This window comes from Heterodontus francisci, chromosome 6, assembly GCF_036365525.1.
Source record: "Heterodontus francisci isolate sHetFra1 chromosome 6, sHetFra1.hap1, whole genome shotgun sequence".
Taxonomy (NCBI): Eukaryota; Metazoa; Chordata; class Chondrichthyes; order Heterodontiformes; family Heterodontidae; genus Heterodontus; species Heterodontus francisci.
The window spans coordinates 16,171,303-16,188,765 of record NC_090376.1 but is presented as its reverse complement, the minus strand read 5'-3'; the positions used below and the strand labels follow the sequence as shown (position 1 = coordinate 16,188,765).

The 17,463-nt window shown below is 43.2% G+C and overlaps 1 protein-coding gene across 14 annotated transcripts in view; it reads left to right on the top strand.

Annotated features, from left to right (window-relative positions):
• gyg2 (glycogenin 2) overlaps nucleotides 1-17,463 on the top strand; it is a 95,467-nt gene that overhangs the window by 353 nt on the left and 77,651 nt on the right. For 4 of the 14 annotated variants that reach the window (XM_068033160.1, XM_068033157.1, XM_068033155.1 and 1 more), the window contains exon 1: nucleotides 691-826. The exons of 1 other annotated variant lie outside the window; for it this stretch is intronic. In XM_068033160.1, the coding sequence (XP_067889261.1) occupies nucleotides 745-826 (82 nt within the window). In that variant the 5' untranslated portion in view covers nucleotides 691-744. Of the gene's footprint in view, nucleotides 1-686; nucleotides 827-4,080; nucleotides 4,141-17,463 lie in introns of those variants that run through there. 9 more of the 14 variants (XM_068033161.1, XM_068033165.1, XM_068033158.1 and 6 more) reach the window with 7 other exon arrangements.

Sequence of the window (17,463 nt, the reverse complement as noted above, 5' to 3'; positions counted from 1 at the left end):
GAATAACAGGTGGTTTTATTTAAAACCGTGTAAATGACCTTAACTGCTAGAAAGTCATCACTCATTCACTTGTGCTTGTGTGTGTTAAATTGTTTCATAATGTTGCAATGCCACTAGATATAAATCTAGATCAGGCTTTTATATATCACCGTGAAACATTATTCACCTTTTTGGGAAGATAGAGAATATTTTATTTCCCCTTCCCTCTCTTTCTGCCTCTGCCCTTTCTCGAACCCCCAACCCCTGTTGGTTCATGAATGATGGGATGATGGATTCATGTGTAAGAATGTAGGAGTAGAGCAGACCCTTTCTGTCCGCCGGCTGCTGTACACTTAAAACACCATCCCTATCTATCTCAATTGATTCTTTCACCAAACTCCCCTCAATATTGCTGATGTTACCAATCTTGATTACTTCTTTGATATTCATTCCAAACATTAATCACCTTCTGGGTGTGTCTGAATGACTACCCATGGAAGAGGGATTCAGCAACTTGCATTTTTATAATGTTTTTTAAAAAAATTATTTGTTCATGGGATGTGAGCATTGCTGGCACGGCCACCATTGATTGCACATCCCTAATTGTCCTTGAGAAGGTGAAGGTGAGCTGCCTTCTTGAGCTGCTGCAGTCAATTTGATGTAGATACTTTCACAGTGCTGTTAGAGCGGGAGTTCCAGGGTTTTTACCCAGTGACAATGAAGGAATGGTGATATAGTTCCACGGCAGCATGGTGTATAGCTTGAATGGGATCATCTAGGCAGTGTTCCCATGCCATTGCTGTTCTAGGTGGTAGAGTATGCCCTCGGTGCTGTCGAAGGAACCTTGGTGAGTTGCTGCGGTGCGGTGTAGATGGTGTACACGGTGCTGCCACTGTGAGCTATTGGGGGAGGGAATGAAGGTTGAAGGTCGTGGATGGGATGCTGATCAAGCAGGCTGCTTTGTCCTGTATGGTGTTGAGCTTCTTGAATGTGCTCATCAGGCAAGTGGAGAGCGTTCCATCACACTCCTGACGTGTGCCTTGGAGATGGTGGAAAGGATTTGGAGTCAAGAAAGGTACAAGCCTGCTACCCGACCTGACCCGACGACGGGTCGGGTCGCACTGCCGGGTCCGGTTTTGGGGTCGGTCGGATTTCCTTTGCAGACCTTTACCTCGCGTTTAAGGCTATCCAACAGGGCATTGCAGTGCTTTAACCCCAATCATGCTGATGGTGGGAGATTCAGCGATGGTAATGTCATTGAATGTCAACAGGAGATGGTTAGATTCTCTCTCTTCTTGGAGATGGTCATTGTCTGGCACTTGTGTGGCATGAATGTTTGCAGTGCTCTGGCCAGGTTCACTGACCTGGAGATTCTGAATCCCCCCCTCAGCTAGTTTCCTTCTCATTGCGTGACCTCTACAAGCCAGCCCTGTGTGTCTGCTCCTCTCTGGGAACCCACCGTCTGGTCCCTAGTGAGCAAGAGGTCAGCCGGGGAAAGCACTGGTACCAGCAGGGAGTGAGTGGGACAGAGGGCGACTATTTTATTTAAAGACCATGTAAATGACCTCACTGCTAAAAGTCATCACTCATCCACCCTTGTCAGCCAAGCCTGAATGTTGTCCAGTTCTTGCTGCATGCGGACATGGACTGCTTCAGTATCTGAGGAATCGCAAATGGTACTGAACACTATGCGATCGTCAGCGAAGATCCCCACTTCTGACCTTATTATGAAGAGAATGTCATTGATGAAGCAGCTGAAGATAGTTGGGCCTCGGGCACTACCCTGAGCAACTCCTGCAGTGATGTCCTTGGACTGAGATGATTGACCTCCAACAACCACAATCATCCTTCTTTGTGCTAAGTATGACTCCAACCAGTGGAGAGTTTTCTCCTGATTCCCCTCGACTCCAGTTTTGCTAGAGCTCTTTGAAGCCACACTCGGTCAAATGCTGCCTTGATGTCAAGGGCAGTCATTCTCACCTCTTGTGTCTATATTGGTAACTACTTTGAAGTATCTAAGAAGGTTAAGGGATAGAAATTTGTCTCAAGCGATGGCACTAAACGGGTGATGTTGGATCGGTTGCCCATTATATGCAGTGCCTGTTGTACAGCTCCGTTCCAGTCAATTAATTTATTAAATATCGAGTGCTGAGTATAATGGGTGGCCAGTTCAATACTGCGCATCTTGCGCCATATAAAGATCTTAACATAAGAAATAGGAGTAAACCATACAGGCCCTTGAGCCTGTTCCGCCATTCAATTAGATCTTGATTGATCTGATCTTGGCCTCAACTCCACTTTCCTACCTTTTCTCCACAACTGTTGACTCTCTGTAGTTCAAAAATATGTCTATCTCAGCCTTGAACATATTCAATGACTCAACCTCCACAACTCTCTGGGATAGAGAATTCCAGAGGTTCACAACCCTCAGAGAAGAAATTCCTCCTCATCTCAGTCTTAAATGGCAAGCCCTTATCCTGAAACTGCGTCCCCCAGTTCTAGATTTCCCCCAAGAGAGGAAACATCCTCTCAGCATCTACCCTGTCAACCCCCTCAGAATTTTGATAAATCACATTGGGGTGAATTTTTATGGAGGTGTCGGTGGGGTCTCAGCTGCCAGTTGGAGAGCTGGCGAGAGACCCACATTACCTCCTTTGGGGAAGGCCCTCTATTATGTGTCAATTAGGCAATTACAAGCTACTGGTGGGCCTTCCCCGGGATCAGGACCCTGGAGGGCAGAAGCCTCGCCCACTGAGAACTGCTGGCTAGTCAGAAGTTTTTGCTCAGCAGTGCCACTGGGGAGGGGGTGGTTGCTGTGGGAAATGTACCCATCAGATGCCCAGGATCGCGGAGTGACCCAGACAAAGGTGAGTGGCGGGGCAGGTTGCGGGGTGAGGTGTGTAGGGGGTCGATAGCAAGGGAGGGGAGGTGGCTCTCAGCGGGCACCCCTTTTCCCGACGCAAAGTGTCTACATCAGGCACTGAGTGCCTCTGAATGAGGGATCCCCACCTCCCCCCTCCACCCAAACCCCGGAAGCCAGCAAGCAACCCACAGGATTGTGTGTTGTGCTCCCTGCATGGCAACAGGCCAACCCCAGCGACATTCGTTGTCCCCGTAACAGCCTCAATTGGCGGCAGATCGGGAAGGTCGGCCACAGGTCTTCCCGCCACAGACTTAATTGGGGTGGAGGCGGGGTCCCCACCCACCACCACTGATTAATTGCCCTAATGCCCTCCCCACTTCCAAACTCGCTGCAGGGAGAGCATAAAATACTGCTCTAGGAGTCCATCAGGGATCTGTCTCAGCATCTGTTTTGTTCAATATCTTAATGATCTGGAGCTCGGAGTCACAAGCACATTAGCTAAATTTACAGATGATACAAAGCAACTGAAAGTGGTCGACTACAAACTGAACAGTACGAGCCACAGGGTGATTTGGCTATGCTTGGGAATTGGGCAGTCAGGTGACAGATGAAATTCAGTGTAGAGAAATTTAAAGGGCTTCACATGGGGACAGAAGCATCCAGCAAGGGACTTTACTTAAGTGGGAAAAAAAAATAATGTTCACAGAAAATCTAAGTGACAATACATTGAAGTTATCTCAAGAATGCACGATGTTGGCAGTAAGTAAAAGAAGTCGGAAATAAAAACAAGAAATGCTGGAACCACTCAGCAGGTCTGGCGGCATCTGTGGAAAGAGAAGCAGAGTTAACGTTTCGGGTCAGTGACCCTTCTTCGGAACTAGCAAATATTAGAAATGTCAAAGGTTATAAGCAAGTGAGCCGGGGGTGGGGCAAGCGATAACAAAGGAGAAGGTGTAGATTGGACAAGGCCAGATAGCTGACCAGAGGTCATGGAGCAAGGGCAAACAATATGTTAATGGTGTGTTGAAAGACAAAGCATTAGTATAGATAGGGTGTAAAGGAAGTCAGATGTTGGGTTGTATTACAAGATCAATATTAAGTTGAAATAGTGAGGTAATCGTGCCAATTTATGAATCATTAGTGTGATTGCACTTAGAATGTTGTGTACAGTTCTGGTCCCCACAGTATAAAATGAATATTGCATTTACTGAAAGGATACAGAAGAGCAAGCAGAATGATTGGATTATGAGGAGCAGATATGTAAATTGACTTGTTCTCACTGGAAACGCATTTAAGAGGTGATATGATTGGGTTTTTTTACAGATTCTAAAAAGATTAGATAATATAGGCCGTGACAACTTGTCCAGAAAGGTAAAACCAGAGGACGTGGTCTGCATTCGAAGGGGGGGGGGAATTCAGAACTAATCTGCAGAAACAGTTCACTGAGCGAGAATCTATAGAACAGGCTCTCTAGGGAGATTATGGGTGCAGTTAGTATTAATTGACTCAAAGGAAAATTAAGTAGATTTCTTTCAGAAAATAACCATTTTGTAATAGAGTATCTGAGTAATTTGAGTCATGACATGTGATAAGTATAGCATGCTTGCTGGAGTGATCAGCTGAGTTTGGGCCTATGATTCCTAAGACTTTTCACAGGGTTTACCTTGTCTGGGTCTGTTATAGACTGAGTTATAGAGATTGATTGCTCCACTATTGTATCATGCAACTACCAGAATGGTGGTAGGTGAATTAACTGGACCTTGGTGTTTTATTATTGAGCAGTTTCTATGATGGCAGTAATCTTGGGAAAAGACTGGATGCAAAAGAATTGCCAATAAATACTGCAGTGTGCTGCATTAGAAAGAGCTGGCCCCTTCCAGATTTATTTCTCTGGTGTTCATGATAATTTGTAAATAGATATAAGTTTCTTATCAGTTTTCCGCTCCCGACTTTAAAAAAAAAAATCCGGTAGCTAAGGTTTAGTCAAATTTTATTAGCTGAAATAGCAGCTGGGAGCAGAGTGTTTTTTGATTCCTTTTTGGGACTATGGGAGAGAAATTGTATCAATATGAAATGATAGCAATGAAGAATGCCACATAGGCCGCACAGACAAAGGCCCACAGTGCTGCCTGCCCCAGGAATCGACGAGTCTGCACAGCAGCATTATGCAAACTAATTTCTTTCTCTGATAAGTGTTCAGTTGGAGACAAGGCCAGCGTTTATTGGTCATCCCTAGTTGTCCTTGAGAACGTAGTGGTGAGCTGCCACTTTTAATTGCTGTAGTCCATGGTATGAAGGTACCACCACTGTGCTGTTGAGAGATTCAGGATTTTGATCTAGCAATGATGAAGGAATGACAATATATGTCCAGGTCGGGGTGTTGTGTGACTTGGAGGGGAACTTGGAGGTGATGGTGTTCCCACGTACCTGCTGCTTTTGTCCTTCTAGGTGGTAGAAGTTGTGGGTTTGAGATACTGCCACAGAAGTCTTGATGAGTTGCTGTAGTGCATCCTGTAAACAATGCATGCTGTAGCCACGGTGTGCCAATGGTGGAGGGAGTGGTTGTTTAAGTTTGTTGGAGTACCAATCAAGCAGGCTGCTTTGTCCTTGATTGTATCAGAGCTGTGAGGAAAACTTTTGAAACCAACTGGCCAGAACCTGAAACAGTGGCGCAGTGGTTATGGGCGGCACAGTGGCGCAGTGGTTAGCACCGCAGCCTCACAGCTCCAGTGACCCGGGTTCAGTTCTGGGTACTGCCTGTGCGGAGTTTGCAAGTTCTCCCTGTGACCGCGTGGGTTTCTGCCGGGTGCTCCAGTTTCCTCCCACAGCCAAAGACTTGCAGGTTGATAAGGTAAATTGGCCATTGTAAATTGCTCCTAGTGTAGGTAGATGGTAGGGAAATATAGGGACAGGTGGGGATGTGGTAGGAATATGGAATGAGTGTAGGATTAGTATAAATGGGTGGTTGATGGTCAGCACAGACTCGGTGGGCCGAAGGGCCTGTTTCAGTGCTGTATCTCTATTTTTAAAAAAAAACAGTACAGCATAGCAACAGGCCATTCGGCCCTCCAAGCCTGCACCGATCTTGATGCCTGCCTAAACTAAAACCTTCTGCACTTCCGGGGTCTGTATCCCTCTATTCCCATCCTATTCATGTATTTGTCAAGATGCCTCTTAAACGTCTCTATGGTACCTGCTTCCACCATCTCCCCCGGCAACAAGTTCCAGGCACTCACTACCCTCTGTGTAAAGAACTTGCCTCGCACATCCCCTCTAAACTTTGCCCCTCTCACCTTAAACCTATGTCCTCTAGTAACTGACTCTTCCACCCTGGGAAAAAGCTTCTGACTATCCACTCTGTCCATGCCGCTTATAACTTTGTAAACCTCTATCATGTTGCCCCTCCACCTCCGTCGTTCCAGTGAAAACAATCCGAGTTTATCCAACCTCTCCTCACAGCTAATGCCCTCCAGACCAGTCAACATCCTGGTAAACCTCTTCTGTACCCTCTCCAAAGCCTCCACGTCCTTCTGGTAGTGTGGCGACCAGAATTGCACGCAATATTCTAAGTGTGGCCTAACTAAAGTTCTATACAGCTGCAGCATGACTTGCCAATTTTTATACTCTATGCCCCGACCGATGAAGGCAAGCATGCTGTATGCCTTCTTGACTACCTTATCCACCTGCGTTGCCACTTTCAGTGACCTGTGGACCTGTACGCCCAGATCTCTCTGCCTGTCAATACTCCTAAGGGTTCTGCCATTTACTGTATACTTCCCATCTGCATTAGACCTTCCAAAATGCATTACCTCACAGCTTTGAGCTTCTAATAAACCTGGGCTCACATTGGCACCTCCTCAAAGGGCTATTGCACATTTACTGCCTTTAACAGCCTTGGGGAGGGTGCAGAGAAAATCTATTAGAATGGTCCTGGGAATGAGGGACTTCAGTTATGTGAAGAGACAAGACGAGCGAAGCTGCGATTGTTCTTCGAGCAGATGCGATTAAGGGACGTTTTAATGAACATGGCTCAAGGTGATGAGGGATTTTGATAAGAGTAATGTGGAGAAACTGTTTCCAATGGCAGAAGGGTTAGTAACCAGATTTAAGGTGATTAATAAAAGAATCGGGGACGGAGGAGAATTTGATTTTATGCAACGAGTTGTTGTGATCTGTTGGAAGTAGATTCAATAGTAATTTTAAAAAGACAGTTGAATATGTACTTGAAAGGGAAAAATTTGCAGGGCTCTGGGGAAAGAGCTGGTGATTAGAACTAATTGGATTGCTCTTTCTTTTGAAGAGCTAGCATAGTCATGGTGGGCCAAGTGGCCTCCTTATGTGCTGTGATTCTATGAACGTGCAAGCTATTGACACTTGGCATGCAGGATCATGCATCTGAGAGTCGTGTAAATTACCTTGCAGGACTCGCGTAATTGAATGTAATGGCTTGATCCATTAAATGGTTACAAATACTTACAATGACCTGTACAAAAAAAAAATGGGTTGCTTTCCAAGGATAATGGTAGCAAACTATCCATGAATATCGAGCCCCCATGAAATAAGCTGTGTCTCTGACTTGTCCTGCAGTGACTACCTAATCTATGTGTTCTCTGCAGTTGGCAGAAACAACTGGCAGTAACTAATTTTAACTTTTTGTCTGCTACGACCAGCAAGTGAAGCTCTGATTAGGTAATTCATCATGAGCAGAAATGATTCAGGAAGGAGCACATGTTTCTTGTGCTTTTGTACGTGATCTCGCAAAAAATCCCAAATTTTTGAAGACCGTGTCTGAGATCGCAGTGGCGTCAGAAGAAAATGTTGAATGTCGTCAGTTTATTGTAACATGATCACTTCTCCTGTGGAAGTTTGATCAGGGTTAGTTGTGCAGTGATGTTCTGGGCCGACTGCAGCTGTGGTATTGTGTTAATTCTGGCTGTCCCACTATAGAAACACTTGACAGTGCAGAGGAGAGCAACAAGGTTAATTTCTGGTGTTCGTATCATGAAAAACATTAGACTTTTCAGCCTTGGGAAAAAAATCTCATAAGGCAGCTTTTATTGAGTATATAAAAGAATGAAAGACTTGCATTTATGTAGCACCTTCCATGATCTTCGAACGTAAAGGTGCTTTACCACCAATGAAATACATTTTTTATGGGTGCAGGAGCAGGCCATTTATTCCCTTGAGCCTGTTCCGCCATTCAAATGCTGAGACAAAACAAATCTATCAAATCTTTCAAATCATGGCTGATCTGTGACCTAACTCCATGGGCCTTTGCCCCATATCCCTTAATACATTTGGTTAACAATCAATCTCAGATTTAAAATTTAACAATTGATCGAGCATCAATTGTAGTTTGTAGAAGAGGGTTCCAAACTTCTCCCACTCTTTGCGTGTAGAAATATTTCCTAATTTCGTACCTGAAAGGTCTGGCTCTAATTTTTAGACTACGGCTGCTAGTCCTAGACTCCCAAACCAGCGGAAATAGTTTCTGTCCATCTACACTATCAGTTCCCCTTAATATCTTAAACTCTAATCAAGTCACTCCTCAACCTTCTAAATCCCAGGGAATACAACTCTAGTTTGTATAATCTCTCCTTGTAATTTAACCCTTTTTTTGAAGTGTAGTTACTATTGTAATGTAGGAAACACAGCAGCCAATTTGTGCGCAACAAGCTCCCACAAACAACAACGAGGTATTCACCAGATAATCTGTTTTAGCAACGCTGGTTGATGGATTAAATATTGTCCAGAACTGGGCAGATGGGGCCTCGATTTAATGTACCATCCGAAAGACAATCAGGGTACTTTTGACCATTTTGAGCTACTTTACCTTTTCTAATGTACCAGAATATTGATGTATAGCTCCAACTGGGCCAACGTTTCTAGCAACACTTGCGTCCCAGTTCCAATCCATGTATTTTTGAATAGCTCTGAGATTTGTACTCTATACAGCAGTGTAATCTTGTTGATTTGTGGAATTTATTTTAATTAAAGCTTTACACAATTGTATGACCTTGGCATAGTTACTACAATTCAATGGAATTAAATCTGTTGAAGTGTGAAATAATGCAATTGGCGAGGGCAAGCAAGGCAAGGGAATACATTAAATGCTAGGATATTGAGAAGTGGAAAGCAGCAGAGGGCCTGTGAGTACATGTCCACAGATCTTTGAAGTTAGCAGGACAGGTAGATAAGAAGGCATAAGGGGTACTTTCCTTTATTTGCTGAGGCATAGCGTATAAGAGCAGGGAGGTTATGGTAGAACTGTATACAACACTAGTTATGCTGTGGATAGAGAACTGCGTGCAACTCTAGTCACAGAATTACAGGAAGGAAGTGATCACACTAGAGAGGGTACAGAGGAGATTTACGAGGATGTAGCTAAGATTGGAAAATTTTAGCTATGAGGAAAGATTGGATAGGCTGAGGTTCTTTTCTTTGGAATAGAGGAAGCTGAGGGAAGATTTAGTTGAGGTGTAAAAAAAATTTGAGGGGTCGAGATAGAGTGGATAGGAAGGACCTATTTCCTTGACCAGAACTGTCAATACCCAGGGGGCATAGATTTAAAGTAATTGGCAGAAGGATTAGAGGGGAGTTGAGACATTTTTTTGTGGGGGACTGGAACTCACTGCCTGAAAGAGTGGTAGAGGCAGAAACACTCATCACATTTTAAAAATACTTGGGAGGCGCAGTGGTTAGCACTGCAGCCTCATAGCTCCAGCGACCCGGGTTCAGTTCTGGGTACTGCCTGTGCGGAGATTGCAAGTTCTCCCTGTGACTGCGTGGGTTTCCGCTGGGTGCTCTAGTTTCCTCCCACAACCAAAGGTGGGAATGTGGTAGGGAATATGGGGTTAATGTAGGATTAGTATATATGGGTGGTTGATGGTTGGCACAGACTTGGTGGGCCGAAGGGCTGTTTCAGTGCTGTATCTCTCTCTCTCTCTCTCTATATATATATATATATATCTTTGTTCTATGACCTTCTGGTCAATTATCCTCTGTGACCTTGTCCTATCAACACCTTCTCTTTTGTTATCTCTTGCCCCACCTTCGCTTTACTTGCTTAAAACCTTTACATTTCTAATATTTGTCAGTTCTGAAGAAGGGTCTCTGACCTGAAACGTTAACTTTGCTTCTGTCTGCACAGATGCTGCCAGACCTGCTGAGTATTTCCAGCATTTCTTGTTTTTATTTCAGATTTCCAGCATCTGCAGTGTTTTGCTTTTATATTGAATGTAATTGGGGGACTTGCTTTGAGTGAACTACATAAGGGGCAAGGTTACAAACTAACATTTCTGCAATGGTTTCTCTACCCTTTTGCCTACAAACTTGCTGTACACTTTGTGTACATCTTGTTTTCATGTCCTCCACTGCTTTTTCTAAATTTGCTGCCTCTGCCTTCAGTATATTTTTCGCAACTCACTCTCTCCAAAGGCTGTTGGTGTCTGAGCACAGAAAGTGAGTGTTGTCAAGTTATTTTGCACGAGAGGGCGTCGTTAGCCAAGGTCAATCCCGCCTTTGCTGGAAAATGAGTACATTTCGAGCTGATGATGCTTGGTAGTGATTTATGAGTAGTAAAAACTGGAAACTAAGCACTCTTGTAGAGTCGTGTGATGGCATTAAACATATTGATGCTTATCTTATGTGTATACCCTTCAGGATTTCATGTAAATACTTCAATATGATTATGCTTGACCCTTCTCTTCAATGCAAACATTCCGAGCTTTGCATCATGAGATAATTATGGACGAGGGAGTCCACTCAGTCTATCTTGCTTCATCTCTCCAGATGCGTCATTAATTTCCCCACATCACATTTTTTTTTCATCCAGTTTGGTTTTACTATTTTATGGGATGTTGGCGTTGCCAGCAAGGCCAGTGTTTATTGCCCTTGAGAAGGTGATAGCTTGCTGTTGCCCTGAGTACAACTGAGTAGCCTGCTAGGCTATTTCAGAGGGCAGTTAAAGAGTCAACCACATTGCTGTGGGTTTGAAGTCACATTATAAGCCAAACCAGGTAAGAATAGCAGATTTCCTTCCCTTAAAGACGTGAGTGAACCAGATGGGTTTCACAATAATCCAGTAATTTCAAGGTCACCATTACTGATACTAGCATTATTTCTAAAATTCCTGATAAATTTAATTGAATATAAATTCCCTAGTTTCCATGGTGGGCTTTGAACTCCTGTCTCTGTAATGATACGACTGAGGTGGAAGGAGTGCACTGTCTTCCTCTAGTTCTACTTCTCCACAGGTCACAACATATATTTAAATGTTTACCCAGTTACTGATGAGGCCAATTATATACTCTTTTTATTTCAGAATAAAATCCACCAACCAGGTTTCTTTTAATAAGCAACTAAATTGTTAATTTATTATAAAACAAGACTCATTCAGTAAAGATGCAAAGCATTAACACAAAGTTTGAAATTACTATATCCCTTCTAAATACCCAAACCATAAACAAACACAAAGAGATTACAGGAAAAATAAAAATACTTTGACCAAAGTATTTGTTAATTCTTGAAGAAAAAGGATATTTTATGTTCTAGATGGAATACAGTCTGGTGTCCAAGTACACGTAGACGGGACACTGGGATCTTTTCTGGAGCAGTTCTTTTCAGGTGGAGTCGAGAATTAATCAGCCAGGCTTCCCAGGAGCTTCTCGAGAAATGCGGCATCAGGTGTTACAGCTATCACACACTGGGTTTTTATAGGGTTTCTCAGAGGTGGCGAAAGATGAGCTGGGTGTTTCTTTCAACAGGCTACAAACCCAACTGACTTAAAACTGTATTCAAAAATGAAACCCACTCTTGAGCGCCATCAATCTTGACATGCCACTTGTCTTGTAAACAACTCCCATAGTCATAAGATACCTGTTGTTTACTTAGCTGAAGACATGTGACATCCAGTAAATGTTTTTAAACAGAAAGCTCAAGGCCTAAAATCCTTCCGTTGACCTGTATCTCCACAATTCTAACACACATTCTAAAAAAAAAATTAAATGGAAGCACTTTCATTAAAACTTCCATCCTTGGAGAAATGAAATGTCATTTTTAAATGCGCTTCATTACAAAGATGGAAAAACCCAGAAGATGAAAAAATGTTAAAACATATTTACACACTCATTCTCATTCACTCTTTGTCTGTAACCAATACAGTTCTGCTTTGTGCCATCTTTGTACTTGGATAACTCAAAGCAAAGTTAAATTCTGGACAAAGCATCAGCAATTACATTGTTTTTCCCCACAATGTGGATAATCGTTAAGTGATAGGGCTGCAATAGTAAACTCTGTCGGAATAGTCTGGCATTCTCTGTAGTCATGGCAGACATAGACTTCAAAATGCTTAAGAGCTAGCAGTAAGCCTAGGGATTCTTTTTCCACTGTAGGGCATCTCTTTTAGTGTTAATTTAATTTTTTTGGAAAAATATCCCACTGGCCTTTCTATGCCCGATTCATCATCTTGTAACAGAACTGCAAGACCCCCAGGTCACGAGCATCAATTGCTACTTTGAAGGGCTTAGTGAAATTTTGGGGCAGCCAACACTGGTTCATTAATCAAAATGGCTTTCAGCCCCTCAAATGATGTGTGGTTCTCACCTGACCACACTTTTTTTTTGAAGCAAATCCATCAGTGGAGCAGCTGTAGTACTAACATTTGGTACAAACTTGCAGCAGAAACCACAAATCCCCAAAAACCTCATGATTTCTCGCTTAGTCTTGGGGGTAGGGTAGGGAACTCCACCAATGCTTGTACTTTTGCTGTTCTTGGCAACACTTGTTATTGCCCTATTAATTGCCTGAGGTAGGTTACCCACAGTTTTGCAAATTCACTTTTGGCAAGGTTTATCACCAAATCAGTCGATTTGTAATTTTCTAAACAGAGCTTCTAGTTGTTCCAAGTGGTCCTGCCAAGTATCACTGTATACCAGCACATCATCAAGGTAAACCACACAGTTAGGAACACTGGCTACCATTTGGTTCATTCGTCTCTGGAAAGTTGCTGGGGCATTTTTTATCCTGAATGGCATCACTCGGCATTGGAAAAGACCGTGTGGTGTGACAAAGGCCGTTATTTCTGTAGCTCGTGGTGCCAGTTTCTCTTTAACAAATCTGTTTTGGAAAAAAATGTGGCACTGCCAACCCTGTCAATACAGTCTTCCAAGCGAGGAATTGGGTAGGAGTCTGCCTTTGTTACTGCATTAACCTTTCTGTAGTCTATACAAAATCTAGTTGAACATTCAGGCTTGGGCACGATTCACCAATGGGCAACTCCAGCTGCTTTGACTGGATTCAGTTAGGTGATTTTTCCAACATGTATTGGATTTCTGCTTTCACATCTGTTTCTCAGGACTTCAGCGATAAGGATGCTGTTTTATAGGAAAGGATTCCCCTACATCCACCTCATGTATGACTAAGGTTGTACATCCTGGCTTGTCCCCACAGACTCCTTTTATATGCTGTGAGTAGCCCTGTTAGGGCTTCATGTTGTTCTGCACCTAAAGATGACAGCAGAGTGTCTAATCTCCCTAACAAATCTGTGTTAGCTAACTGGATAGATAGTATGAGGTTCAATTTGGGAATTGTCTAGGCCTCCTTCTGCCTCATTCTCACTATTCCTTTCATCCTTTACCGTCCTTACTACCTGACATACCTGCATTTGCTTATCCTCCACCCGGCGATGATATTGTTTCAACGTATTGATATGACACAGACATCAGGGGTGTCAATCAAATAATTTACTTTACCAATTCTTTTGACCACTTTATATGGACCACTGAACTGTGCTTTCAGTGGTTCACCCTGTAAAAGCAGTAATACTAACACCTCATCCCCTGGTTGAAATGTTTGGGTCTTGGCATGCTTGTCTGCCCATTTCTTCATGGTTGTTTGGGAAGCTTTAAGGCCTTCCTGAGCCTTTGCAGGCTCTTGTGAGCCGTTCCTGGAACACGGATACATAACCTAACACGAAAGATTCATGTTCTAAAGAAGAGTCTGTTCTAAACCTTTGTTTGATTACTTTTAGAGGATCTCTTATCTCATGTCCATAAACTAATTCTAAAGGACTGCAATCAGTAGACTCATTAAGTGAATCCTTAGTGTGGGCGGCACAGTGGCGCAGTGGTTAGCACCGCAGCCTCACAGCTCCAGGGACCCGGGTTCGATTCCGGGTACTGCCTGTGTGGAGTTTGCAAGTTCTCCCTGTGTCTGTGTGGGTTTTCTCCGGGTGCTCCGGTTTCCTCCCACAAGCCAAAAGACTTGCAGGTTGATAGGTAAATTGGCCATTATAAATTGTCACTAGTATAGGTAGGTGGTAGGGAAAATATAGGGACAGGTGGGGATGTTTGGTGGGAATATGGGATTAGTGTAGGATTAGTCTAAATGGGTGGTTGATGTTCGGCACAGACTCCTTGTTGGAAGTTCAAATTCAGAAAACTCCAACAGCCAGCCAGCCATGTGACCAAACCAGTCCGACCATGTCTGTTTGCGTATTCGGCCATCTTAGCAGTTAACTTGGAATGCTAGCCTTTCCACCTTCAACATCTGGTAATCAAAAGTCCATTGTGGATTAATTTGGAGCAGGGAATAGCCCCTTTGTTCTTTGAAGTACTGTATGTTGATATGCTAATGTCTCTCTCCAAATCTCCAATTGTTTTTTTAAAGCAAGTCCTTTTTTTCACCAGCAACTGTTTAAAATCAGTGTTCATGTGGCAAAATTTATCTTCCTCATTCTTGGCAGGTGGGGGGCTTGCTTGACAACTGTCTATTGAATTCGATGTAGAGTCTTTGATTGCAGTTAAATCTTGCCATTTCGTTGGGGTCTGGTGCACACTTTCAAACTTGTTTCAATGTAGGAGTCTTCTCTCTTGAGGTTTAAGTGGCTTCAGTGGATCTGGAAATTTGTGAGAGGGAGAGAGAGCTTCCTTCTCTTTTGTCTTCAAATTGCAGTCTGGTCCAAACTGGTCTGCGAACACAATTCAATTCAAAACCAAACCTGGGCCAGCAGCATGTGAACAGTTTTTTTTTAAAACAAACTCTGCTGTGTTTTTCTGGATTCTCCAACTTAGCAAACACCCTCAGTGGGCAGGGGTGTGGTGGGTGTTGGTGGGTGCAATGGAATGCTGGCTTTTTACACATTCAGTGTCTGGTGATCAAAATCCATTTGTGTTAATTGGATCAGGAAGCAGTTCCGTTGTCTTCTCCAGGCAACTGTCTCTTAGAATGCAAATGTTTCCAGCCACTGCTGTGATTTCTTTAAACAAATCATCTTTTCAGCCCAGCAACAGTTTAAAATTAATGTTTCATATGACGAAATTAATACACCTCATTCTTGGTAGGTGGGGCTTTCAAGACAATGGGATCAGTCGCAAACAATGAAGCCAAGCTTTTATGTTTATGCTCTGAACAATAGAGCTACAGTAGCTTGTTTTTTTTTCACAAGTCTCTTTCCCTTTCCTTCCTCTCCTGGATAGAGCTCTACTGAGCCAGCCAACAGTTGCCCATGTGGTCACTCTTTGAATGTCAGCATGCTATTCAACTGGAGAAAGTATCACAGCCAATCCCATATCTACCCACACATACTTCCAACAGGAGTTCGTCGACAGCTATCAGGAGTATGAGTATTCGTCTCCTCCACCACCCCCTGCCCATAACCAGATAGATAGAGGTATTAGTTACATCAGCAAACTCTACATAGCAGGGATGGAATCTGGAACTTCCCAATGATGCACCATTCTAATAATTACTTTTTAAAATGATTTTTTCCATCTTTTTCTGTCCCATTCCGCACACCCCCGCCACAATGCCACCAGAAGATATTGTTAGTTGAAGTTCTTATTTCATAGGATTCAAATCCAGAGTTGCCTGCTTGCTGAATCAGAGATGTCTAAAGAGGCTAAATCTATCTGAAATCTGTTGCTTTTGTAATGCAATATTGGCAAGTATTCCTGTAATTTCAGGACCCATGAGACTCTTTTTTTTTGAGAGATGTCTGCCTTGTTACTGCAGTCTCTAAGATAAACAGTCATGACAGCAGGAGGAGAGGTGCCCTGCAGTGTTCCAGACACACTCGACTTTGACTGTAAATGCAGCACTAATGCATAATGAGGTGCCTCTCAAGCTGTACAACAGTCTGGCTGAAACAAATAACTAGAAATATATTTGCATCCATGAGAGACAGGTTAACCTCTTGGGCGAAGATCTTTGAACAGATTAGCAAGTTCTGATTTAGAGGTTTTAACCTGAAATTTAAAATTCTTGTTCTATCTCCCTATATATGCCAGCATTTATTGCCCATCCCTAATTGCCCTTGAGAAGGTGGTGGTAAGCCCCCTTCTTGAACCACTGCAGTCCACGTCGTGTAAGTACACCCACAATGCTTTCATTTGTAGCAGTTTTGATACAATTGAGTGGCTTGCTAGGCCATTTCAGAAGGCAGTGAGGAGTCAACCACGTCACTGTGGGTCTGGAGTCACATGTAGGCCAGACTGGGGAAGGATGTCAGATTTCCTCCCTTGAAGGACATTAGTGAATCACAGAATTGTTACCGCACAGAAGGAGGCCCATCTCTGCACTGACTCTCCGAATGAGCAATTCACCTAATGCCTTCTCCCCACCCCCTCCCCCAACCACCCCTTCTCCCCATAACTCTGCACATTCTTCCTTTTCACGTAACTATCTAATTCCCTTTTTGAATGCCTCGATTGACCCTGCCTCCACCACAGTCTCATGCATTGCAGTTCAGATCCTAACCACTTGCTGTGTGAAAAAGATTTTCTTCATGCCATTTTTGCTTCTTTTGCCAATTACCTTATCTGTGCGCTCGTGTTCTTGATCTTTTTACGAATGGGAACAGTTTCTCCATATCTACTCTGTTAAGACCCCTCATGATTTTGTTTACCTCCATCAAATCTCCTCTTGGCCTTCTCTTCTCCAAGGAAAACAGTTCCAACTTCTCCAATCTATCTACATAAATGAAGTTCCTCATGCCTGGAATCATTCTCATGAATCTTCTCAGTACTCTCTTCAATGTCTTCAAATCTTTCCTAAAGTGCAGCGCACAGAACTAGACACAATGCTTCAGATGAGTCCAAACTAGTGTCTTATACAAGTTCAATATAACCTCCTTGCTCTTCTACTATATTCTCCTATTAATAAAGTTTAGGAGACTGTATGCTTTATTTACCACACTCTCAACCTGTCCTGCCACCTTCAATGACTTATGCACATAGACACCCAGGTCCCTCTGTTCCTCACCTCTTTAGAATTGTACCCTTTATTTTATATTGTCTCTCCATGTTCTTTTTACCAAACTGAATCACTTCGTACTTCATCTGCCACTTGTCTGCCCATTCCACCAGTTTGTCTGTATCCTTTTGAAGTTCTATACTATCCTCCTCACAGTTTCAAGTTTTGTATCATTCGCAAATTTTGAAATTGTGCCTGTACGCCAAGGTCTAACTCAATATATATCAGAAAGAGCAAGGGTCCCAACATTGACCCCTGGGGAACTTCACTACAAAGCTTCCTCCAGCTCAAAAAGCATCCATTAACCCCATTACTCTCTGTTCCCTGTCACTCAGCCAATTTCATTTCTATGTTGCAACTGCCCCTTTTAT